The sequence below is a fragment of the Dipodomys ordii genome, unplaced genomic scaffold (assembly GCF_000151885.1).
Source record: "Dipodomys ordii isolate 6190 unplaced genomic scaffold, Dord_2.0 Scaffold4, whole genome shotgun sequence".
Taxonomy (NCBI): domain Eukaryota; kingdom Metazoa; phylum Chordata; class Mammalia; order Rodentia; family Heteromyidae; genus Dipodomys; species Dipodomys ordii.
Genome location: NW_012267220.1, coordinates 15,798,948 through 15,825,006, shown reverse-complemented (window position 1 = coordinate 15,825,006; position 26,059 = coordinate 15,798,948). Strand labels below are relative to the sequence as shown.

General features: G+C 36.1%; 1 protein-coding gene across 1 annotated transcript in view; it reads right to left on the bottom strand.

Annotated features, from left to right (window-relative positions):
- The window catches only part of Snx25 (sorting nexin 25), a 68,853-nt gene extending 43,282 nt beyond the window's left edge, over positions 1–25,571 (bottom strand). Inside the window, exons 1-4 of the mRNA XM_013023920.1 lie at positions 25,492–25,571; positions 22,820–23,036; positions 15,855–16,027; positions 15,554–15,740 (exon numbers count right to left, since the gene is read on the bottom strand). Of these exons, the coding sequence (XP_012879374.1) occupies positions 15,554–15,740; positions 15,855–16,027; positions 22,820–23,036; positions 25,492–25,513 (599 nt within the window). The 5' untranslated portion in view covers positions 25,514–25,571. The remainder of the gene's footprint in view (positions 1–15,553; positions 15,741–15,854; positions 16,028–22,819; positions 23,037–25,491) is intronic.
- Between the last annotated feature and the right edge of the window lie 488 nt (positions 25,572–26,059).

The window sequence follows — 26,059 nt, the reverse complement described above, 5'->3', positions numbered from 1 at the left end:
CAAATAATGGCAAGCACAAAAACAGTTCACTGTATGAATTTTCCTGCCAGTTACTAAATGGACAAGGAAATGGCTTATAAGAAACATACACAAACCTAGACTTATCAAAGCCCAATATCTTCTAATCAAGTCCTTAATTTAACCTTGGGGACTAATTTTCACCAAACTTCAAAGCATGTCTTCTAATAGCACCTTACATTGGCATCTGGATGTTCTGCTAATAGATTCCATGTCTAACCACAGCAATTCCAACCTTGAAAATTTTAATTTTGAGAATTCATCATAAGGAAACAATGTAACAGAAGCAAAACCACCAAAAATATCATATACGTATCTGTGGTAGCAATTTTTATAAAGAAAAGTATGAAAATAATGTAGGGGGTCAGAACTGCTTTCAGTGGACATATGTTAGTATTTTCCTATTTTCTGGACACAAAGGCATAATAAACAACATCAATATGGTCCCTGCTTTCAGGAAGCTCTGGGGAAAGAGCAAATTAAAGGTAAAGTACTCAGCCTTATAATTATATGAAAATCAATGTGTACAAAACATTTTTTAAATGCAAAATGAGTATAAAAACTAGGATATGAAGGAGGGTCAGTTGTGTTAAAATGGCAGAATTGTGAATCATTATTTTAACTTTTCCCAAACTCCTCTCCATCTCTGTCTCTCCTTTGATGTCCATATCTTAGCTACTCAAACTACTTTCTTTCCTGCCTGAAAGCTTTCCTGACCTCTCCAGTTCTACACAGATACCATCTTTTTTCTCAAAATCTTATTTTAGCCATCTATTCTATTAGTAAACATCAATCTCAAAGTCCTATTTATTTATTCATGGATTTTCCATCTTTTTTTTTTTTAATTCAGGTAAGAGGTTGGTTTATTCAGTAGACCTGCTGGGACCAGGCAAGGTTGGCACTCCACGTGGCTGGGAAAGGCCTGGGAAAGAGCAAGAGCTGGGAAAGAGAGGAAAGAGCGAGAAAAGAGCTAGAAAAGAACAGAGAGAGAGCAGAGAGAAAGGAGAGAGCAGAGAGCAGAGAGAGCTAGAAAAGAGCAGAGAGAGAGAGCAGAGAGAGACTCCACACAGCTGGAAAGGCCTAGCAAAGAGAGAGCTGGGAAAGAGAGAGAAAAGAGCTTGAGAACAGCTAGACAAGAGCAGAGAGAGGAGGATTTTCCATCTTTAAATAACCTTCTTTTTAGTCTCCCCTCTGGCACCCATCTGTTTTGGGCAACCTCACATGTAAGTCACTGAATTGACTAAAGTCTCTCTGGTGTCATGTTACTGTCTATCATGGCAACTTGCTTGAGCACTGATCACATCACCTTCCTTCAAGACCATTTTCACACCATCTTCAAAGGAGTAACTCTATATTCCAGCCTGCCAATCCTTTCTACATGCAAATTGACTCTAGCTCCCTTGTTTTTTCCCTAGAGGTTCTGCATGGACTTCAACCACATCAGTTTCTCCAATGCCTTCTCAAAAGTGGTCTCTAGGTTGTTGCTTTCGTTCTGCTTCCTTCAGGAAGGTGAAGATTCTACATGTACTTACTTCTTCCCTCCAGTCTTCTCCAGTACTTGTAATTCACATTACAATCTGTCTTCATTGAAATTTTAAATTATTTCTGCTCTGTAAGAGTGCTGATTCATTTGCTATTTTACCTTGCTGTTTAAAAGAGCCACATTTCCACAAAAATTGTTAAAATGTGTTGAGTCATTTCAGAGCCTAATGTGGCCTAAAAAATGGTGACACATTTTTGTACCAGATAAAAATTGTGGTCTAGTCTATAATAAAAATTTTATATAGGCATGTTTGTCTTTTCCTCTCCATCTAAAAGATAAACCTCTTAAAGAGATCTTTTGTGTCTTGTTTTCTGTTCCAGTACAAGCTGGGAACTAACATATGGTAAATATTCAATAAATATTAGTGAACTAAATTAACAAGAGTTAACATCCCTAATACCTAACAGGTACACATAATATTCTGAACAGTTTGTTCTTTTGATATTCTTCGTGATTCATCTTTTTGGAGTAAATGAGTCACCAACAGAATTTTTAAAAATATACACTACCTGAATAAAGAGTTAACTTTTTTTCAGCAAATCCATAAAATTATAACATAATTCCAGCTAATATTTATAAATTTCATTAGGTGTCATGTTGCTTTTAGATGTTTTAATTTACGTGATCTCATTTAATCCTCATAATTGGTGCTATAATTATCTCCATACTGCAGAGGAGAAAACTGGAATTCAGGTGGATTAAGAAATCCATGTGATGTTCTATTGCTTTTAAGTACTAAAGCCAGAATTACAACTAAAGTTGTTCAGCTTACAGCTCATGCTATTAACTAATTTCCTATTCTAAAATTTAATATAGGTCAATACTTAATCTTGTCAAAAGTTTTTCAAAATATATAATCATGGCTAGTAGCAGATAATGTTTCCAGATTTACTGCCCTGTATCACTTCTGGCTACTCTGCTTCTAGAGCTGTTGTGTCACACCTATAATTCGAACTAATGAGAAGGCTGTGAGGTTCAGACCAACCTGAACAGACAAGTCCTCAAAGACCCTTATCTTCAATTAACCAGTAAAAATCTGGAACTGGAAGTATGGCTAAAGTGGTAGAGATCCAGTCATGGAAGAAGATGTTGAATGAGAGCTCAAAGCTCCAAGTTCAAGCCCTAGCATCTGCATTAAAAACAAAACAAAACAAATACACTCCAGAACTTGGCTGACTCCCTCCTTCTTTTGCTCTCGTTTTTTTCTCTCTCTTATACACAGTCATCATTACTGCCTTCACATCTGTTAAAATCCCATTAACTCTTAAACACTCAATTTATGGCCATCCCTCTCTGAAGCTTTCTTCCGATCTTCTCTCTCATAACAAAATATTTGCTCTATCCACTTCTGAGTTCTTCACACTCCACTCTGGGCCCTAACATCCTGCTTAAAGCCTACCTATTTATATCCACATGAGTCTCCTATGTCCGATTATTTATAGCATAATCTCAAAGGCAGGGGATGGAATCTAAGGACCCTGAATCAATTCATCTTTACATACACCACACCTTCTTAGTAGTGCTTTGCCCCACTGGAACTTGAAGATGATTGTTACATCTTGTTGAAATAACTTTCACTTGGCATGTTTAGAAAAGTCAAAAATGGATGGCTTATCTGGGCAAGAAAGTCCATCAGACTCTTATCTCCAATTACCCATGAGAAAACCAGAAGTGGTGCTGTGGCTCAACTGGTAGAGCGCTAGCTTTGAGCTGCAGAGCTCAGGGAGAGTGCCTAGCCCCAGAGTTCAAACCCCACAACCAGCTCCCCATCCCCCCCAAAAAATGGATGGCTTTTTTATTTTAATTTTTCGTAACAAAACCATACATAACATCTGAAAGCTGAGAACTCCAGGAAGATATTCAGAAGTACTCAGCATTCACACAGCTTTCTTCTTACAAAAAATATCGCCTTACTAGTGCTGAATATGTTAGGAGAATCATGAAGACATACTTGTAAATATCCTCCCAATCTCTGCCTTTCCAGTAGCTGGGATTACTAGTGTGAACCACCACACCCGGATGAAAACCTAAAACCTTTAAATGCATGTTCTCAGAGTTGCCATAGGCTAGGGAGAATGCTTTAATTAAAGCAACTTCAAGCCAGGATGTTTACAATCAGCTAAGCCAATGCTGTTTCTCTTATCTATGGTACTAATCCAAGAACCCAGTCACAGTACTTCATTCTCATTCAGATGAGCCTATTTTCAAACCCTATCCCTAACATACACTGTGTCAACATAGGAAAATGACTAAAGTTTTCTAAATTTCAACAGTTCTCATCTGCAAACACAGTAATAGTAGTATTTTGCCTCACAGAGTTGATAACATTTTAGATAATGCTTTAAATAATACTTTAGATAATACTTTAAAAATATCTACCCAGTACTTACATTCACAGTAAGAGCTTAATAAATGTTAATATTATTGTTCTTTACTACTGTTTTTGACTCTTTAGGTATGTATGATATAGGGAGATGGTACATATGTGTTTGTAAAACAATTGTTTTTAAAGTAGTCATACTTTGTCCTGAGACCTAAGCCTACCAGGATCCCTGCAATCTGACAAACCAGGTTTATGGCCCTTGCAATGGGCCAGAGGTTACACACCAGAACTATAGGGTCCCTCACATAAAGGAAAAGATAAAGTTACTCTGGGGTGTAGGGAATAGTGAAGTTTGTATAGAATGCAAAATGATCAGTGGTTTTGGTGGGGACAGTACTGAAATTTGAACTCAGAGCCTAGTACTTGCTAAGCAAGCACTTAAGCCATGCCTTCAGACCTCTTTTAACAACTTTTCAGATAAGTCTTGAGTTTTCACCTGAGGCTGGCCTTAGATGGCAATCCTCTTACCTATGCTTCCTACGGACAATGGATGAACCTTCAGACCTGGCTTATGTCTCACTAACTTTTTTTTTTATTCTGGGTTGTCCTTGAACCAGAACGTTCCTGGTTTTCAGCTCCCAAGAAACTAGGATTATATGGATGCACCAACATATCAGCCACAAAGCAGCATTCTGATAGACTCAAAGCAGGGCTATGCAAAAGCTCTACAAAAGGCTGGCTCGTAAGGCTGTGCAACTTGGGTTTGAGGACTATGAGCCATTAAGCCCACACACTGCTCATCTGCAGCTTTGCATTGGGGCTATATATCAAAGCTGCTTCTCAATGTGTCAAACTGACTCAGTCTCCCCAAGAAAGACTAGAATGTGTCATTGTGACTGACACAATTGCAAAGAATTAGTGTTAGATGGTCTAACCTTTTAAAGAACTAAGTGTCTTGGTGATTAGGGAAGCTCAAAGGGGATTATATGACATTTTATAGCCATGGTGTGTATTGGGAGAGTGGGAGACAGTGTTTCCTGAAAACTTTATAGCTGGCTCCAGCATCTGTTATTCCAGCCTGATAAATGGATGAGCAGACTTTATTTTCTTAGGCCGAGCCAATCTTTATTTCCTCAATCCTTCCTTTTAAGTAGCATATGTTCACTTAAGAAAATATACAAAGTACACTATTCCAAAGTTAACCACTGTTATTAAAATTGGGTACAATGTCATCTTTCATTTTTTTCTATGTGAAAATCTACTTTATAAGACTGAGTTTATGATACACATACAGCCTTAGAATTCCTTTAACTAATTTATAGTATAGCAGTAGAAATTATATTTAAATATGCGAATGCAGAGTAAATAACAATATATGTAAATTCACTGTATAAATTTATCATTCCTTTTAACCAAACCTTTATTGCTCAAAGAAGCATTCTGGTTATTTCTAGCTTTTCTGCATTTATAATAAAACTGCAAGAAATAGTCCTGGGTGGGGAAGGAAAATCTCTCCATAGATCAGGATGATTTCTTTAAAGTATCAGTAATAATAGATAAACCGGAATGTATACTTTCACAGTAGAAATTAGTGTTACAGAAAGGTAGTAATTTATTCACCTATGAGTAAACGTGAGATTGTCTATTTCCCACATCCTTGTCAACTTTAGCTGTCATTAAATGTTTTAATTTCATCACTATTGTGGTTAAATAAAATGCATCTTTATTTTACTTCCTGTCTTTGTGTACTACTGAGAATAAAAAGGTTCCAAGCTATCTTTTCATGAGATATGTTCAATGGTGTTACTCAGGGAGTGTCAGGAGCACAAATGAGAAGTATTTTAAGTTTGGACTGGAGAAATGAGAGGCTGTGTTTTCTGTCTTGTAGTGTGCAAAAGGTAGTAGATTTCACACAAATTTTGAACTGTCTTTCCTTCTAAATGGACTTACATGTGTCATCTGATATGTTTGCCTCCCACTCCTGTGCCCTCTGCTGCCTCTCACCCACCAACAGGAGGAAGTACACACTGAAGTCCATGTCCTTCCATTTCTTGGTAAAAGAAAAGATCTTTTAGGATGTTTTTCATAAGCAGACTCACATCTTATTGCAGTTTTCTAAAAGTAAACTTATATTATTATTTATTATTATTATATTACATATTATTATTATCCCTTTCATAAAACTTGTCAGAGTTCTTTTATACTTGATGTTTTTCCATCTCCTTGTCCCCCACACTGATTTTTCCTGGGTGGCTCATGTGTGCTCAGACTTCTGACATGATACATTAGTTTGTTTTGAGGTACACTCAATTTCTTCTTTTACAACTTAATTTTATTTTATTACTCAGGATTCACAATATGTTTCCACTATTCAAAACACTAAATAATTCAAATAATTTAAGTCCTCCACAAAACTATGTAATTTTGAGAATTTTACTATTTAATGTCTTCACGTACAAATGCACCTAAGCCATTCAGAGGTTAAAAATTCACTTTCTAAAGAGAAATATCTAGCAAAGTCCTCCAATAACCTGCTCCATCCTTATGATCTCTTAAATTAACCCATTTATTATGTCCATACCCTCTTACCTCTTGCTTCATTTTAGTAAAACAGAAACACCACCTTAATCTCAGTGGTTTCCTTTTTATCTTCAAGTTAAATAACCATCACTCTTTCATTACTTTTGGTTAGTTAGTTGTTTGGTTGGTTCGAGACATGGTCTTGCTATGTAGCACACAGTCCCAAACTCCCTACTTCTGCTACCCTAATGCTGGGATTATAGTTATGCACACATATCAAGCACCCTTCTTTTTTGTGTGTGCTGGTCCTGAGGCTTGAACTCAGGACCTGGGCACTATCCATGAGCTATTTTGTTCAAGGCTAGTGCCTACCACTTGAGCCACAGCTCCATTTCTGGCTTTTTGGTGGTTAATTGAATAGTAGATTCTCATAGACTTTCTTGCCCAAGCTAGCTTTAAACCATGATCCTCAGATCTCAGGTTCCTGAGTAGCTAGGATTATAGGTTGGAGCTACTGATGCCCAATATCCTTTGTCTTTTTAAAAAAATATGTTTTATTGTTATTGTAGAAATGATGTTAACTGAGGGGTTACAGTTATGTAAGTCAGGTAATGAGTACATTTTTATTTTTTTCTAAAGTTTTTGGTTCAAGTTTCATCTGTACTATATAGTTTCATAATTTCTATTTTACTACCTAAATAAATCTGAAATAAATAAATCTGAACAGCATGGTGGCACATTGTTATAATTTCAGCACTTAGAAGGTATAAGGAAGAAGATGACTAAATGCAGGGCCAGCTTGTACTATACAGTTCTAATCTTAATAAGGAGATCCTCTATTAAAAAATGAAAACAGCTGGGCGCTGGTGGCTCACGCCTGTAATCCTAGCTACTCAGGAGGCTGAGATCTGAGGATCGAGGTTCAAAGCCAGCCCGGGCAGGAGAGATGGTGAGACTCCTATCTCCAATAAACCACCAGAAAACCGGAAGTGGCGCTGTAGCTCAAGTGGTAGAGTGCTCGCCTTGAGCTGAAGAGCTGAGGAACAGCGCCCAGGCCCAGAGTTCAAGCCCCACAGCCGACCAAAAAAAAAAAAAAGAAAACAAACACAACATAAAAAGAAAGAATGGAAAAAAGAAATATAGAACTGAAAAGCCCAATGAAGGCCAGGTGCTGTAATCATTGCTCCTCAAGAGGCTGAGATCCTCTGGAGTCCTAGCTACTCAGGAAGCTGAGATCTGAAGTTTTAAGCCAGTCCAAAGAAACTCCTGAGATCTCTTTTTTTTTTTTATTGTGAAAATACCATACAGAGGGGTTACAATTACATGGGCAAGGTAATGAGTACATTTCTTATCAAGCAAACTTGTTGCCACCTCCTTTGTTTCTCCTTACTATCCCTTCCCATCCCCTCCCCCTCCTTGAGACTTCTTATCTCTAATTAACCAGCAAGACAGAAGTGGAGCTGTGGCTCAGGTGGTAGATTGCTAGCCATGGTCAAAAGAGTGAAAGGACAGTTCCCAGGCCTGAACTGGCACATACACACAAAAATCTAATGAAGACTGGATTGGTAAAAAATGAAATGTAACAGTGATAAGCAAAGGCAACTCTAATTTTACTACTACTTGTTGCTTTGATAATCTATTAGTATCTTAACAATAGACAATGGTACTTTGGATGAGAGCCACAACTCACAGTAGATCGTTACCTCTATACTTGGTGGGAACCCCACAAGGGTGTGGCCATGTGTCATTGCTGTTTTCTGCCTGGCTAACAGGCCATTCTTCTTTAAATTTGAAGTCAGGCAGAGCTGAGTTCAAACCCCAGCTCTATTCACTCACTGGCTTTGAGATCCTGGGCAAGTGACTTTACTTTCTTTGATCACAAAATAGAAATGGTAGTATTTAACTTACATGGCTATTATAATGATTAATAAAACAGTAGTGTTCAATAAATAAGATTTTCTGCAAATGGTAGTTTAAAAGAACAAGTTTTTCTGTGAGCATGTGCTTGAAATCTCTTAGGCCCTGGTAAATGTCCAGTCTAGGAAAGCTCATATTTTTCCAATGCTTGTACAGAAAATACATTAGATCTGTGGTGCAGTAGTACAAACAGCTCTTTATCATTCTTTCCTCCTTAGTAACACAACTTGACCTAAGAGTGTCCAATTGCCTAATAAATATCAATGATTCTGGTCAATAAAACTTAAGCAGAAATATCATGTGGAAGCTTCCAGAAATTTCTTTAATAGCCTGGACTAATACATTACACCATCTTCCTTTGCCTTCAATCTGCTCCCTGGATCAGGTATGATGGATAGCATTCTAGAATCATCCAGGACAATGAGAACTATGAAATTTACAGGCAACAGAACAGTTAGTTGGAATTAGCCTAGGTCTTTGCAGAGGACAGAGCCCCCAAGCCAGTCCTGGGATACATATTTTACTATTATTCAGCAACATATGAGAACATGGAGGATACTATGTTGCAGGAAACAAGGCAGACACCAAAAGGCAAATATTGTGAAATCTAAAAGTCAAGTTTATAAAAGCAGGGAAGACAACAGTAGTAATTAAGGGCTGGATGTCAGAGGAATGGGGGAGATTCCAGCAGTACAAATATCCAGTTCTGCAGATAAATAACATCTGGAACTCTAATGTATGAACAGTTGTGACAACTAAGAATGTTTGAGACATTATTAAATGTCCCTTTAGGAAAAAAAAAGTTGCCCCTGATTGAGAACTACTTTATGAATAATTCATCACAATGGTAAGATACTACTGGCCTCCTTCTACTGAGGCCAGGAATTCTGTTAAGCATTCTACAATGAAAAGAACATCCCTTCATTATAAAGACCTACCTAATCCAACATGCCAATTTTACCATGATTGGAAAATTTTAAGTTAAACATCTCTCTGAAAGGTAGGTGATTTAAAAAAAAAAAGAAAGAAAAGGGCCTTTGGTTCATTGTATGTTAGAAGAATGAAGTGTTTTGATTGTCCTCATTGATCAATATTCTCTTCAACAGAATTACCATGTATCCAAACTAGCTGTCAAACAATTAGAATATACTGAATTATATATTGTGACACCTAGCCAAGACTGTAGACGGATAGCATATGGAAGAATTTTTCATTTAAAGTAGATAATACTGTTACATATTAAAATCAATTGGGAAGTATTCTAAAAATACTAATGCCCCCCCCCACTTTGATCTGGATATAAAATGATTCCCAAGGTTCATGTGTTAGTCTTGAACACCAGCTGGTAACACTATTAACAGATGCTTGGATCATGAAGGCACTAAGTTATTCAATGGGTTAACTCACTGATGAGCTCATATTGAGTGAGCTATTCAAAAGGCTGGCTACTTAGTAGGGTTGGGCCTTTGAAGTGTGTATCTTTTTCCTGCCACCTTCTTGTCTCTGTTTCCTGTCTGCCCTTAGGTGAGGAGCTTTTGCTTTGCCACAAAAACAAAGATGTTCTGTATAACCATGCAGAGTCTCAGAAGCAATGACACCAATTAATCATAGGCTAAAACCTCTGAAATTGTGAACCAAAACAAATTCTCTCCCTCCCTGTTTGTCTCAGGTATTCTGTTACAGTGATGAAAGACTGACTAAATCAACTACTTAAAAATTCCTGACTTATGGAATTGTAACCAATTTGTACAACTACTTAATAATTTTTAAATTTCTTCACTGTGAAGCCCAGAAAGGTATTTTCTGAAAAGCAAAGAATTTCCTATGGATTATGTCTTACAAATAAACTGTATAAGTATAGAGTAATAGGCATCACTGGATATTTTCTGGATTATAATAGGTTTCACTCATTTGCAAAATGTTCTGTAAGGACAGAATCTTTCATTCTCTCCTTTACTCTGTATTTTGACCCTACTTTATCTTCATAATAAAGGAATACTCAGTCCTTCCTCTAGAATGATTCTGAACTCTAGTTTGCCTCACTGGAATATGGCAACATCCCCCACCACACCAATAGTAGTAGGTCTATCTAGCTGCACTTTAAAGTCTGCACCAAGGTGGCATTCATATTCTTAGCTCCTGTGCTGTAAACAAAATTGATCACTGCTCCTACTAGAAACCATGGAAGAATCAAACTACTACATCAGTGTAACTAACCACTGGATCTTGACTTCCACATCTTAGGTGTTAGAAAAGAAGAAAAGAAAGTAGCTATAAAAAAAACAGTGTGATGTCCAATTGTAATTTTGTTAAAGCCTAAGAGGCTCCAGTACAGAGCTAGGGTTAAAAACAACACTAGTAATGTAGAATATGACAGAAGCATTTCCAGCTCTATAATCCTACTGTGAAAGTACTTCATGCTGACACAGAAAATAATCAAACCTTTCTAGAACTATAAATACCATCTTCAAGGGTTTGTTGTTGTTGTTGTTTTGTTTTTTAAAACACTGCAACCAAGCTGAGTCTAATGACTTTATTCCCTTTAAAAATATGCAGCTGAGTCAAACTAAAACACATTCGCTACCTTAGGCATCTTTTCATACATTTTACTGAGAGCAATTTGAAGACAGTTATTTAAACACCAATAAAGTCTGACAGTAGAGTACTCTAATTGTATCAGAAAAAAGCAACAGAATAGTTCCAGCTTTTACTGAAGAAATCAGCTCCATTAGTGCCAGGAGGATGATAAGCCTCAGCAAATTTAGACAAGTATCTAATAAAAAGAAACTATGGCTGTCAGTAACAGTAAACCGTAAAACAGTAAACAGTTACTGTTCTCTACCCTTGAGTAGAGAAAATTTTTATGTCAAATTGTAAGTAACTAAATCACAAGATTATTTACAGAGTATCACCTACATTTTGGAACAAAAGGATCAATTTGTTTGTTATGGTCATTCCTGATAACCTTTCTAGTTACACATGTACAAGAAACAGAGCATAAAGGTTCATCCTGAGGTCTGTTTCTATCTAGGATGCTGTAGATAAAGAAAAATAACTCATTAATAAAGATACCCCAGTGCCATATCCCCCAGAACTGCCTGAAATTCCACCATACAATAAAGCCCAAAGAATGATCTCAGTCACAGTTACAGGGAAAATGGCTCTGGATATGTAATATTTACAAAAGTATTCAAAAGATGACTCTGGATGTGCAGCTATCACTGAGAAAAATGATTTCCATATTATTTACTCCCAGGGTTGTTTGCTAAGGTTGCTGAGGGAATTAACATGATTTCATAGTTAACGTCAGTTGTATAGATTCAAGGGAAAGACCTTTTCAGTTTCTTGTTACTTGAGACTTTTTTTAGCCCTTCTAGAGGAAGACATCAGTATATTTCCCAAGACTTAAACAAGGAACTGAGAGTTTATAAAGGGACAGAGGTCAGCAGAACTGTCATTCTAAGTGGACTCAGTTCCTTTCTAAACTTAAACCTGAGAATGTACTTGCCTTCTAATAAGTTTTCTCCCCATTGAATGTAAATTCTGCTGGAAATGCAAAATCTAAGATGGAAGATACAAATGGTAATATGATATATGGATCAAGAATAATGTAAAAAAGCATTATCCCTTGTTTTCCAATCACTCCTTGGTGGTAGGCACATGGTAAGGGGCACATGGTAGCAAGAAAAAAGATTAAGAATCTACTACATTTAATGTTACTCCCATTTATCATCAGTCAATAATAACGCTTCTAAAATAATACAGAAAATAATGTATTCAAAAGGCATTCAACTCAAATTGTCCATTAAATGACAACTGGATAAACAAATTGCTTTATCGTTATCCAATGGCAAATTATTTAGCCAAAAGGAAGAATGAAAGTACTGATATATACTGTAAAATGAATAAACAGTGAAAATATAATGAGTAAAAGAAGCCACATACAAAGCTACACTGTGCATTAATCCATTTATATGGAATAACTACTATAGGCTTAGTAAAGGAGATATAAAGCAGATTAGTGGTTGCCAAGTGAAGGGGGAGGGGAAGAATGGGAAGTGACTGTTAATGAATGGATACAGAGTTGCTTTGACAGTGATGGAATTAAATACAGATACTGGTTGTCCACTCTTTGAATACACTAAAAAAAACCCACTAAGCTCTACACTTTTTTTTTTGCATCATGAGCTTTTAACTCAGGGGTTTATACTTGCTAGACAGGAGCTTTACCAAATAAGCCACATAACCCGTCTGTTGCTTTAATTCTTAATTGCTTTATTTTGAATAGTTTCACATTTATGTCCAAACTAGCCAGGACCCAGATCCGATTTATGCTACTGGTATAGCTGGAATCATAGCTACATGCCACCACACTCAGATTTTTGTTAAACTGGTATGGAGTCTTGCCAACTTTCTGTCTGGGTGGTTTTGAACCCCCATCCTCCAATTCTCCATCTCCCAAGTAGTTTAGGATTACAGACACAAGTCACCATATCTATGCTTTCAAATGGTGAGTTGTATATGGTCTGTGGATTACCTCTTCATTTCTAAAAAAAAATAAGTTCTGTATTTTTATTGTCCCTTAAATGTCTTAGTGCTCAACAGAGAACCTACATCCTAGAACTCTCTCTGGATGCTGTCTTTCAATGTAGCCCTATTTATGAGAGCAAGAGGAAGTCATCCTTGAAAAAGACGTAAGTGCTCACAGCATTTCTATTCCATCACACATTGAAGTGGAAAAGGGAAAATGCAAATTCTGGATTTCAGAAGCAATCTCTGGTCACTCAAGTTAGGATCTACAATGTTCCTACTGTTACATAGAAAGTTGTTCAGTCATCCTAGATACCATGTATTGATCCTTTTAAGGGCAGCATTTGCTGAGCTTCTTATTTATCTACTAGAACTAGAAGATGAACTGCAACATCCAAACAAGTCTGAGCATCTGGCTAGTACATTTTCAAGAAGATGAACTAATTATTAATTCTTATCAAGATTCATTCATCTTATAACACAGGAATAGTGCTCAAATAGAAGATGACAACTGGTGCTACAAAAGCAATCACTGGCCATTACAATTACGAACAGTTGGCTATTCTGATTTAAAATGAAATCTCTAACAATGTTTTTTAACATCATTAACTATGTCACCAGCATGTAGTTCTGGAATTCTTTTGGCACACAAAATGATATCCATCCACAAATCTGAGCAGAACAATGAATACTGATTCACTATATTTGACTATGGTTAGCTAGCTTAAACTCTTAAGAGTTGTAAATGTTCCATGTCTAACTTTCATTGTAGAAAGACTCTTCATTATACCAGAAGAAAAATGCTTAGAAAATGAGTGCACTGTTTATGAACACAAGTGTTCTCACATCTGTTCTTAAACAAGGACTTAGGAAGATCTACAGAGTGGCTAGCATATGTTACTTTGTTCACACCACACAAGTTATCTAGAAAGTAGGCAGAAAATCACCAGATGGATGAGTAATGGAGTTGAATGGTTGAATGGTTTGGCAGAAGCTTGGTATGTATACATACTGGTTTTTTTTTTGCATTTTTAATATATATTTTTATTGTGAAATTCTTTTCCGAGGGGTTACAATTACATGGGTAAGATAATGAGCACATTTCTTATCAAGCATTGTAGCCTCCTGCTTTGTTTCCCCTTCCCGTCCCTTCATATCCTCCCCACCCGTCTCCCCCCCCCCCCCCCGCCACAGTTGTAAAGTTCGTTTTTCGACATAACGACTTGTACATCTCATTGCTGCAATGGGTCCTCCTGTATCCCTGTTTTAACAATTTGTTTTTCCCTTCCCCTCCACATATACCAACATCATATATAGTGAAAGCAGGGGTTATACCATGGGGGAGGGACATACAAGGCAACAAAGACATAACCTTATAAATAGTATACATACTGTTTTAAGGAAAACAGGCAGCATAAGTGTGTGTCCTTGTAAGAAACATGCTTGGTTTTTGTTTTGGGGACGGGGCCTCATTATGTTGTTCACGCCATCTCGTAACTCACTATATACATTAGGTTGGCCTCAAACTTGCCATCTTGCCATCTTTTAGAGTGCTGGAATTATAGTCATACATCACTATACCTAGCTCCATAAAGTTATCATTTCTTTATGATAAGTCATGACAAGGGATGATCTACCTGCAAGCCTCAGATGACAAATATGGAATACTGGCTGTTGGGTTCCCTATAAGCTCACATGTAACAATTCTCAAAATGTAGTTTGTAGATTCACATACACTCACAAATCTATAATACATGACTACCATTTAGTTCATTAAAGATTATGCTAGGAAGAAGAATAAAATATTATCCAACTATTATAGCCCACATAGATTATTTGTAAGTAAAGGCATACAATTGAATTGAACATTATACACTTGTGGAACCTAGATTAACATATGACACAATTTTTATCAAAACAGTGTATGGCTCTTGAATAGTGAATTTATTATTTAGGTTGGAAAATTACACAGCTTGAGACACTTTAATATTAACCCTATTTCAAATATGAGAAATCTAATCTTGAATAGTTCAAAGACCCAATTTTAGTTAATATTTTACCTTTACATTAATGATTTACCAGATTACTAATGAAAATCAAAACTAACATTCCATCTTTCTTCTCCAAGTATTTTCATTGAAAAATATTAAAAGGGAAGGGTAAGAAGAAAAAAAAGCCTATAAAATCCACAAACTAGATAATACTACATAATCATACTATAAAGTATATAATGTAAAAGGAAAAATACACACTCACCGTTAAAATATCTCAGATATGGTCCCATATAAGAGATTCTTGTGACATTTCCAAATATGATTTCTCAAAATAATTAGTCAGAAACCTCTTATTCCCATACCCAACCTCTGTATTTTCCAAGAAAAGTAAAAGACCAATAGTGTTCTAAATTGTAATTAAAAATCATGTCTTTTTCAAGTACTTTTAAAAAATTAAGTATCTAAGCACCTAACAACCAAAGAGCTTTCAGTTTATTAGAATCTAATTATTAGAATCACAAATACTTCAAAAAAACATTCTAATTCAGTAGTTAAGTTGTATAAATTTAGGTAAGAAGTTGCATAAATTTAGCTGTCAACAAATGGTAAAAATTTATGGACTTCTCTGAAAACCATATACATACATTAGCCTACCTATACAGGAGATGATAATTAGTAGCTATTGTGCTAAAATCATAGACCAGGTACCTTAGTTGTTTCAAGAACTCCACATCAGAGTTGCTGTTGATAAGCTTGATGAACTCTTCATAAGAAGGAGCATATGTGTAGGCTCTCTTGTGATGCTCATTCATCTGTTCTCTATATTCCAACTGGGCAAGCAGCATTTGGTTAATATAATTTGGATTACTTAACAATTCTATCACTGGCTTTAAGACTGTGGGAAGAAGAAAAAGCTCCACTGAAAAAATATTTCACTTTAAGAGAACTGTTTTCATATTACATAAACTATATACTTATCAAATTAGTAGTATTAATTGTATAATTCTACCTTTTGTAGTGAGTATTTCCGCAAGCATGATACGTAAGCTGAGAGACTGGGTATCCTTTGAGGGGAGGAGACAAAATACCAGAACTCGAGAACACATTTGTAGGAATCTTACTTCATCATTTGCGTTCCTCAAGCATGTATGCAACACAAAAGGTCTTGGCTGTTCCTCATGTCTAAATAAGAAAGGTAAAAGGAAGGAAGAAAATTTCTAGAAACAATTCAGTATCTCAACATACTGATTATAACTCTTTTACCTCAACAATACAAATGATCAACAATTTCCTTAATCAGAATAATCTGGAAAATTTGTGCTGGGATAAGTGCAATACATAGCCTTGCAGAAATTTAAATAAAATATCAAGTAGCACAAAGAATCATAGGTAACTCCAAATCCTAAAAATAATCCAAAAAATGTTAGCTGGCCTACTTTAAAATTTTCTAGGTATCTTTTTTTTAATTTTTTTGTTCATCGTGGGGTGTGAACTCTGGGCTTGGGCATTATCCCTCAGCTCTTTCGCTCAAGGCAAGCGCTTGAGCAACAGCACCACTTCCTGTTTTCTAGTGGTTTATTGAAGATAAGAGTCCCACAGACTTTCCTGCCCGGGCTGGCTTTGAACTGTGATCCTCAGATCTCAGCCTCCTGAGTAGCTAGGATTACAGGCATGAGCCACTGGCACCCAGCTCTAGGTATCTTTTTAGGTATAATCTACACCTTTTTCTAAAGAACCACACACACACACAGCATAAACTAGTGTCATTAACTACTTTTCTTGACTAGGATATCACAGGCTAATATATCTATGTGTTATTTTTATTGAGGAGAAGAAGGATAACTTGATGTTATAAATTTTGTGAGGCTCCTAGGTTGTTTTCCAACATTAGCCATGGACTTCTCTATCAACACGGACTCCATCCCAAGACCAATTAATTTGAGAGATCTGAGTGAAAGAAGAAAGAACTGTCTAGACTTTTCCTTTCCATAGTATCTTAATAGCAATCAAGAGAACAGTGGGAAACTAATTTTTCTAGTATCTTCTAGCTATGAAACAGTTTAAAAAACATTCTTATAATAACTAGTGTACAATACTGAGAAAATACCATAAGCAGAGAAGAAGAAACACGCTAGATATCACATAGTAAATGAAATGAATAAGAAAATGCATGTTGGTGTCTTTGTGACAAAATGTCTCTCAGAAAATTAACATGATTTTTTTCGCTCTAGAGAAGAAAGACTTGAGAGTATGTGCACTTAAGAAAAGAAAAATTTCCTCTTTGTCTTCTATAGCACGCTAGAGAAAATATACCCTAATATGCAAAACAACACACACAGAAATTTTAAGTGTAAACATTTATTCATACACTGACATTTGTTGACTTTTAAAAATGGTATCTTGAATTATTTTAAAGGATAGCTGCCAATTAGACTTGATATTTGAATATAGTAACAATAAGATACTACTCCTTAGTCATGGCAAGCACCCTTAAAGGTCATTTTTTACTGTAAAATATTTATTTAGCTATTATTTATTGAAGGCAGTTAGCCAAAGGAAAATCCACTTTTATAAGGGAATATGAAAATCCCTTTCTCAAAGTGCTTAGTGCTTTGTCTTCTATACCAATAAGAGAGCTATTTTTAAAAAGTGGAGCAAACTCAGAATGCCATAATTCCTCTCCCTCATAAAACTGAGTTAGAAAAAATAAAAACCTGAGTGTGTCAAGGCCTAAGAGTTGGTCAGACATCTTAGAAAGACTTCCCTCAAATCTTTGTATGAACTCTGAGCAGAAAATTTTCATTTCCCTCTTGTAAAAAGACATAGGTAGAGCTTTAGAAGACAAGAGTCATGAGGATTATGAGTCTTGATAACTTTCTAGTAGATTCCAGCATTCATCTTTGTAGCATCCTTCTATTGCATGGATCAATAATGTCTTTACTGGGGCTGGGAAGGTGGCTCAGTGGTAGAGTGCTTGCCTTGCATGCATGAGGCCCTGGGTTCGATTCCTCAGCATCACATAGGCAGAAAAAGCCGGGAAGTGGCGCTGTGGCTCAAGTGGTAGAGCCCTAGCCTTGAGCTGAAGAGCTGAGGGACAGTGCCCAGGCCCAGAGGTCAGGCCCCACAACTGGACACCCCCCAAAAAATAATAATAATAATTTCTTTTTTTTTTTTTGGTCAGTCGTGGGGCTTGAACTCTGGGCTTGGGCGCTGTTCCTCAGCTCTTCAGCTCAAGGTGAGCGCTCTACCACTTGAGCTACAGCGCCACTTCCAGTTTTCTGGTGGTTTATTGGAGATAGGAGTCTCACGGTCTCTCTTGCCCGGGCTGGCTTTGAACCGCGATCCTCAGATCTCAGCCTCCTGAGTAGCAAGGATTACAGGCGTGAGCCACCAGCGCCCAACAATAATAATAATTTCTTTACTGTAATTGCTACTACTTACCTTTGGGTTCTCATCCTTTGGTGAGGAAATGGATATTAACCTTTTATAAATTTCTTCTCACCAGATTACTTAATCCTCCCAACTACAAAAAGTATTTTTCATCATCATTGTTCTATAGAGAAAATTAAGTTCTGCATGGCTATGTGAATAAAGTCACAATTCAGTCTGACTCTCAAGTTGACTCTACATGATGCCATAATCAGATTACAAAAGGAAAAATGCCAGAGAAGAAAAAGGAAAATATATGAGTAAAAACATTTTTCCTCACACAGCATGCCAGTACATGCAAACAGAGACTGTAAAGAAACTATGAAATTAAAGGTACATTGAATTAAGCCGAGCAATGGTGGCTCACACCTGTAATCCAAGCAACTCAGATCATGGTTCAAAGCCAGCCCAAGCACGAAGTCCTTGAGACTCGAATCTTCAATTAATCACCAGATAACTGGAAGTGGCACTGAGGCTCAAAGTGGTAGAATGCTAGCTACGAGCAAGCAAAAGAGCTCAGGGACAGGCCTAGGCCAAGTTCAAGCCCCTGACCACCAACCTCCTCTCCCCGAAAAAAAAAAAACTGAATTAGTAGTATAAAAGCAATTGTTTTTAGATTTTCCATCATGCTGAAACAAGACAAATGGGTTAAAAGAATGGGAAGCATCACTTAAATGTGATCTGGATTGGCTTGAAGTTGTAACAGAATGACAAGCTAGAGATAAATCTAGGTTGACTGGAAAGCTGTCTCCATATAAGTGCGGAACAGTCAGCCAAAAGATATGTTGCTTTAATTAATGCAATTCATTATTTTTTTTGTCTGAGAGTGGCCAATTCAATTGGGCTTTTTCAAGCTACCAAAGTCATTTGTAACCCAGTGAAGACTTGCACACCAGTGGAAATTTCTAGGAAAAAATACTTTACGTGGATCAAGCAGATATGAATACAACAACCAAACCTAGATTCATTTTCTGCCAGCCTTGCTATTTAATTAGTAGGTTATGATACACAGATAATATTAGTTCTCCATAGCAATCATCTATATGCAAAATATCAGTAACCTAAAGGCACTTTTCCAAATATCTATAAACTTCAGAGAATAATACTACGCTTTTCTCCCCATTATTTTGTTCTTTATTCTTTGTTTTTATTATCAACCATTATCTAGGAATAGTCTAGACAATAGTAAGGATGTAAGAAAACTGAAAGGCCAAAGAAATGAAGCTTCTACCATGGAATCCATTCTGTTTCTATTATTTTGATGTTTTACTTATAATTTATCTTTCTATTACCTTCAAAAATAACCTACAGTCACAATTAAAAAAAAATTAACCTCAGAAGCTGATTAATATCCTAATGATAAATAAATTCTCATGATGAAATTCGATATTTATGTGCTGGGATGTAGCTCAGTAGTACTGGGATGTAGCACTTGTCTAGCAAGTGCACCTTCCTTGGTTCGATCCCCAGTTCCAAAAAAAGACTAAAGACTAAAAATACAATTAAAAAATAAGTTTGGTAATTATAAAGACACAAAATTTCTCTACTCGGGCTGGGAAGTTGGCTCAGTGGTAGAGCGCTTGCCTTGCATGCCTGAGGCCCTGGGTTCGATTCCTCAGCACCACATAAGCAAAAAGAAAAAAGCCGGAAGTGGCGCTGTGGCTCAAGTAGTAGAGTGCTAGCCTTGAGCTGAAGAGCTGAGGGACAGTGCCCAGGCCCAGAGTTCAGGCCCCACAACTGGACCCAAAAAAAAAAACTCTACTCACTTGTCCTTTTCACTTAAACCCATCATTCTTTTAAGTGATTTAAAATAAAAATAATGTCTCCTATTGGAGTGTAATTCAAGTAATTTAAAATGAGTTTCCACTAATTCAATCAATTCTGTGGCAGTTGTTACTGCCTGATTGTTTCAGGCAAGAACTAACAACTTATTCTTGAGTACCACAGCAAATTAGCAGGTACTTCAAGACACTGACCAATACTTCAAAAGAAGAGGCACTGACTATTGAGACTTTAAAGGTGTGACCCAAAAGTCTTGCTTCTCTCACTTTCCTTGCTTCTCTCACTTTCTCCTTATTGAAACTTACCACAGTTTTCCAAAGGTATCCCAGAGAGTTTTATCTCCAGGCTCCTTCTAGGAATCTGTGAAGTTAAAACTGTAACTCTTAGTAATATAAAAAAGTCATTTGTCTTTTGCTGTCATTCTTACAAGTGTAGTGGAGGTATCCACTGCTTGTGTCAAGTGTGAAGACATCACTGCTTTGATAGTAAATGGGAAGTGTATTGTGTACTCTTAAACTTTAAAGATGTCTTGGTTTTAATATCTAACATGGTAAACATTGTTTAGCAACTTCCCCCATGAGGGAAAATTACCAATTTGAAGTATTTGCCATTCTCACAATGTAAACAGATTTCACTAGAGAGTTGGGAAGAGATATGCACATTCAGCTCCCATGTGCCAGTAAAAGCACTATAACATGACACACATAAACAAAAGCTCTAGGAGGTTCTTGATTGATTTTAAGATTGTAAGGAATCCAGGGATCAAAAAGGTTTTCAACAGCTTTTTAAGATTGTAGAGGGATCCATTAAAAAAAATATGAAAAAGTCTTCCAACCCATAGGTCATTACGATCAGGAAATAACAATATAAAACTAAGTCACAGACTGTGTTTTTTAAAAACATTTTTAAAAATTCAAAGCTTATCACAATAACAGCATTATCTTATGTGGGTCACTTTGTTTATCTATTGATTGATTTTATGGTACTAGAAATTGAACCTAGGGTCTTCCACATGGTAGGCAAGCACTCAAACACTTAGCTTCATCTTTAGCAACTTAAAATGTCTATCTCACTTAGGAGCGAAGGGTGACAATATTATCAGACACTTTGTATTCATATACTATCTTGTAGAATAGGAACTTCTTTGTACAACTACTTAAAGATAATAAAAAATAAAAAAATATCTATTTCATGATGTGTCACAGTTAAAGTTTGAAAAACACTGAAACAGCAAGCTAGAAAACAACTGGTAACTGATGATTCTGGATTTTGGCCTCATAAACCTTCAGGTTGGTAGATTTGGGGAGAGAAAGCAGTTCATAGGAACAGATAATATAAATGTGAATGGAGACCTGCCACATAATCACATTTAGCCATCAGAACCCACTGCAAGGATAATGTCACAGGACAGGGACTATTTTGATAAATTTATACAAGAGAGCTTATAAGGAGAGCTACTAATGCTGACTGAACCTGATGTAGCTTAAATACTTCAACTTTTCTGTGAAAGTGAGAACAGACCATATTTACTAAAGGTATTCCCATTCCATTCAACCAAGTCCATATTCAAGTAGGCAGAAAGTTATTCATTTTTTAAGACCATGTTTTTATGCACAAGTTATAAGTGCTGCAATGCAAGGTAAGAGGTACATTTAAGATCTTATCAACAAACTAAAGAAAATAAGAATTTGTTTATGAACACAAAAATAGTTTTAAGTCTTCTTCCAAAGGCAGGTTCTTACCTAATTGGAACAGACAGACCTTTCCAACTTAGCCATATAAGCATCTCCAAAGCCTATACCCACTATTTTCATAATGAAACACAATGAAGCAAATTCTCTAATTAGAGCCCAGAAACTCTAATATTAAGTTCCTTAAAAAATCAGTTCCTGGGGCTGGGAAGGTGGCTTAGTGGTAGAAGGCCTGGGTTCAATTTCTCAGTACCACATACCCAGAAAAGGCCAGGAGTGGTATTGTGGCTCAAGTGGCAGAATGCTAGCCTTGAGTAAAAGAAGCTAAGGACAGTGCCCAGGCCCTGAGTTCAAGCCCCAGGACTGGAAAAAGAAATCAGTTTCTAAACCAGACACCAGTGGCTCACACCTGCAATCCTAGCTACTCAGGAAGCTGAGATCTGAGGATCCCAATTCAATGGGCAGAAAAACCCATGAGGCTTTTATCGCCAATTAACCACCAAAAAGCCAGAAATAGAGCTGTGGATCAAGTGATAGAGCTCTAACCATGAGCAAAAAAGCTCAGATACAATGCCTAGGCCCTGAGTTCAAGCCCCAGGACCAGTGTACACACACCAAAAAAAAAAGTTTCCAAGATATTGTGATGTCACTGCACTATTAATACAGGAACTTCTCTTAATAATAAATAAATAAATAAGAGAAAATAAAGTATGCTTAAAGTTTTCTAAACTTTGTAAACTCTACATTATAAAATGCTATATTTAAATTTTTCTATCTCCAAGTACCCATATTAGTGGAAGTAAGTTCATCATGGTACAATCTTAATAAAATTCATTTCATTATCTTATTTAAAAAATTAAAATATAAACCACATATGTAAATAGTTTATATTAAAAAGTTACCAAAAAATTCCACTTTATCAGAACATCATAATTACTCTCACTCCAAATGTTTATATTTTCAGGTCAAGTGCCAATAAGAGACAGACTACTCTATAGGATTACTTTGATTTTGACCCTTTACTCAATAAAAGAACTGAAAAGGGAAGGAAACTATTGATGTGATCGGTTACCTGGCATTAGCTGCTTTCAGGTCACAGAAGTGAGTGAGTAGAGTCCTCACAACATCATTGCAGACAACTTTAACCACATCCACATGACTCAGCCTGTGGCGTAGCTGTCTGGCAATTTCCCAAAAGTCTTCCAAGAGCAGATGGTAAAGCTGTCCCTCATCTCTGCTGAGGTTACCATACCAAGAGAGGATATAATCTCTGTAACTGTAGTCAAACACTATCAGGAATAAACAGAGCAATGAGTAAATCTCAGATGAAAGAACCAAATGCCAAGGCAGCATTTTCACAAGACACTAGCTGCCTAGTGTTTAATATTGTTTAAAATATAAACAACATAGAAAACTCAAGACAAGACAGGTCATTATCATTAAATCTTTTCAAAGACCCTCATCTAACTAAAACTACATGTTCTAGATTTTTTAAATAATCTAATTTTGAAAACACTCAGTTAAGTACATGTGTATATGCGTGTATGTCATATATACACATACAATACATATACACACACAACCACTTAAAGTAGTAATATACTTTCCCTAGCCTATGATGTTGTCCCAAACTTCTCAACCATCATGTAGGCCAAAGCTACACCTTTTCCAAGAGCCCTACAACTGAATACTGAAGTGAAGTACATTTCTTCCAAATTTATTCCATCCTCAAATGTTTTGCTTCAGTACCTAGAGCTACTGGCCACTCCCATTATATATTTTTCCTATATTCTTTATTCTCTTTACCCCCTTAGTGGTTAATTGCATATATAATAGTTTTTAATATTTAATTTTTCCTGTTCAATTATTATTTGGTTTCTGTCTTCAATAAGATGTCAATTAATTTAGGAAGAATCCTACCTCATTATGATTATCCTAGATAGACCTCATATGATTATAATCATATCTAGGATATTATCTAGGATAATCATATGAGGTCTCTCCACAACACATCATAAAAGTCTAGGGCCTGGATCTCCTGGAACAAATAACTAGTCCTCCTGATCTACTTATAACAATCAAGCACATCAATAATTCCATTGCTTATTTCCATGGTTCTTTATGGAATATGTTTCCTTTTTTATGTGGGGTGTTGAACCCAAAGCCTAGTAAAAATATGTGCAATTGTGTATGTGTGTGTGTTTATGTGTGTGTATGTGCTTCAGTTTAGAATTTTGCCTGTTTATTGAAAATGGAGACCTGGCTAGTTTTGAACCTCAATCTTCCACATCTCAGAACCTCAATCTTCCACATCTCAGCCTCCTGAGAAGAGTTATAGGCATGAGCAATAATCCCCTGAACATAGGATAATTTCCTTTTTATATCAATTGATCAATTTATTCATTGAACAAAAAGGTCTAACTATTGCATGCCAATTGGCAAAAAGTAACAAACTAAATGAGATGAGTCTAAAGGGGTGCATGAAGTCAAAGCCTTTCAGATATAAACTTTGCTTCCTTAGTGTCACCATATAATTCCTGAATAGGCTAGCCTCCTCTGGAATAGCCAACAGGGAAGTCTAGTAAAAACTACAAGGGCTGGGAGAAACAGCTCAAGTAATATAGCATCTTCCTAGCATGTGTGAGACCATGAGTTCAAGTCCAGTACCCATCCCACAAAATTATTACACATTAGATTAACCTTATCAAGAACAGATATCTTCTGTTACCTGATTGTTTTGACCCTTTGTATAGTTAGGAAAATTTGTTACTGAAATTTAGAAAAGTACTAATGGGCTGAGAGTTTTTACTCAGTAGTTAAAGATTTGCCTATCATGCCTAAAGTCCCATATTTGATCTGCAACACAGCAGTAACAAATAGAAACACACTGAAAGCCAATCAAAACTAATAGAAATGTATTCACTGTGAAATATACATTTAACAATGCATTTGTGAAACCCATCATAAAAAATAGTAAAGGTAATGGTATTTCTAAGCCATTCCGACAGTAACTTACAAGACAAAGTCTAAGGTAACATCCACAATACTATGCAAAGGATAAAATCACATGAAGTGTTATATTTTCAATTCAGCACATGCTTACCACTCACTAAACGCTAGGTTCAATCTTCCAAATTAAAAAGGAAAAGAAAAATCTTCACAAATACTAAAGGACCATCGAAATAAGCAATTGAACCTAGCATTCAGGAAATGACTGGGCAAATGGCTATTACTCAGAAATTACAAAATTACCTGGTCCATACCTGTGAGACAATTCAAGTTAGTCTAGTGAAAATTAGACAATAGAACTAATCAGATTTAATAGTAAATTAAAAAGATGCTTACAAGTCTTCTGTCTATCTACATTTCAAGGAAATGTAGCTTTAGGAAAAATTTAAGGGTCTCTAGCATAAAACAATAGCTTCATCTCTAACACATTTTCCCTAGGCTATATCTAGAAGAAAAAATGTGATTTTTTTGGTGTGTACTTGAGAGACAAGACAGCAGACCTGTACTTCGCACAGTAGACCAAGCTCCATCTGGCTGGGTAGCTTCATATGATGTGGATGTTCCTATTCAGTAAGTTTTTAAATCACTTCCACTCAACCAAAAATACAGATATTTCTGATGTAGTTATCAAGTATAAATTCATTTTAAAAAACCCTAATGATAAATGTGCTGGATTATTATTTTCCTTTTAGAACATAAATGAATTATCTTACAATGACATTATATAATTCTTACCTTCTTTCAAAGCTTTATCCATATTATGAGAAATGACTACCCTTCTAGGCTGAACTGTCTCTTGTGAGTTTCCACACTCCAGCTTCTGAAATGGAAAGGGGAGAAAGACGAACTAAATAAACAACATATAAAAATGAAACCCAAAGTACAAGACTAAAAAAAGTATTAGGATAAGAACTAATGTTCTTCTGAAAAATAAATTGCTGATACCAGTTAAAATTTTTGGAAAAAAAGAATTTTTTCCCCTCCCAGGTATCACTGCAGCATAATGGCAAGTGTAGGAATACAGAAATAATAGAATAATAGGAATAAAAATAATAGAAAAGTATGAAATGGGAACTCAAGATTAAGAAAAAATTGAAATCAATGAGTAGACACACACACACACACACACACTATTCAATAAATGACACTGAAGTAATTTTAGATTCATGTGAGAAAAAAGTAGCAAGCTTACTTATACTTTATAAATAACTTCAAACTGATTGTAGACCTAAACATTTTCTTAAACTAAAAAAAAAAAAGAATTAAAACAAAATATGTGAAATGCTGTTTAATCTTGGAATAG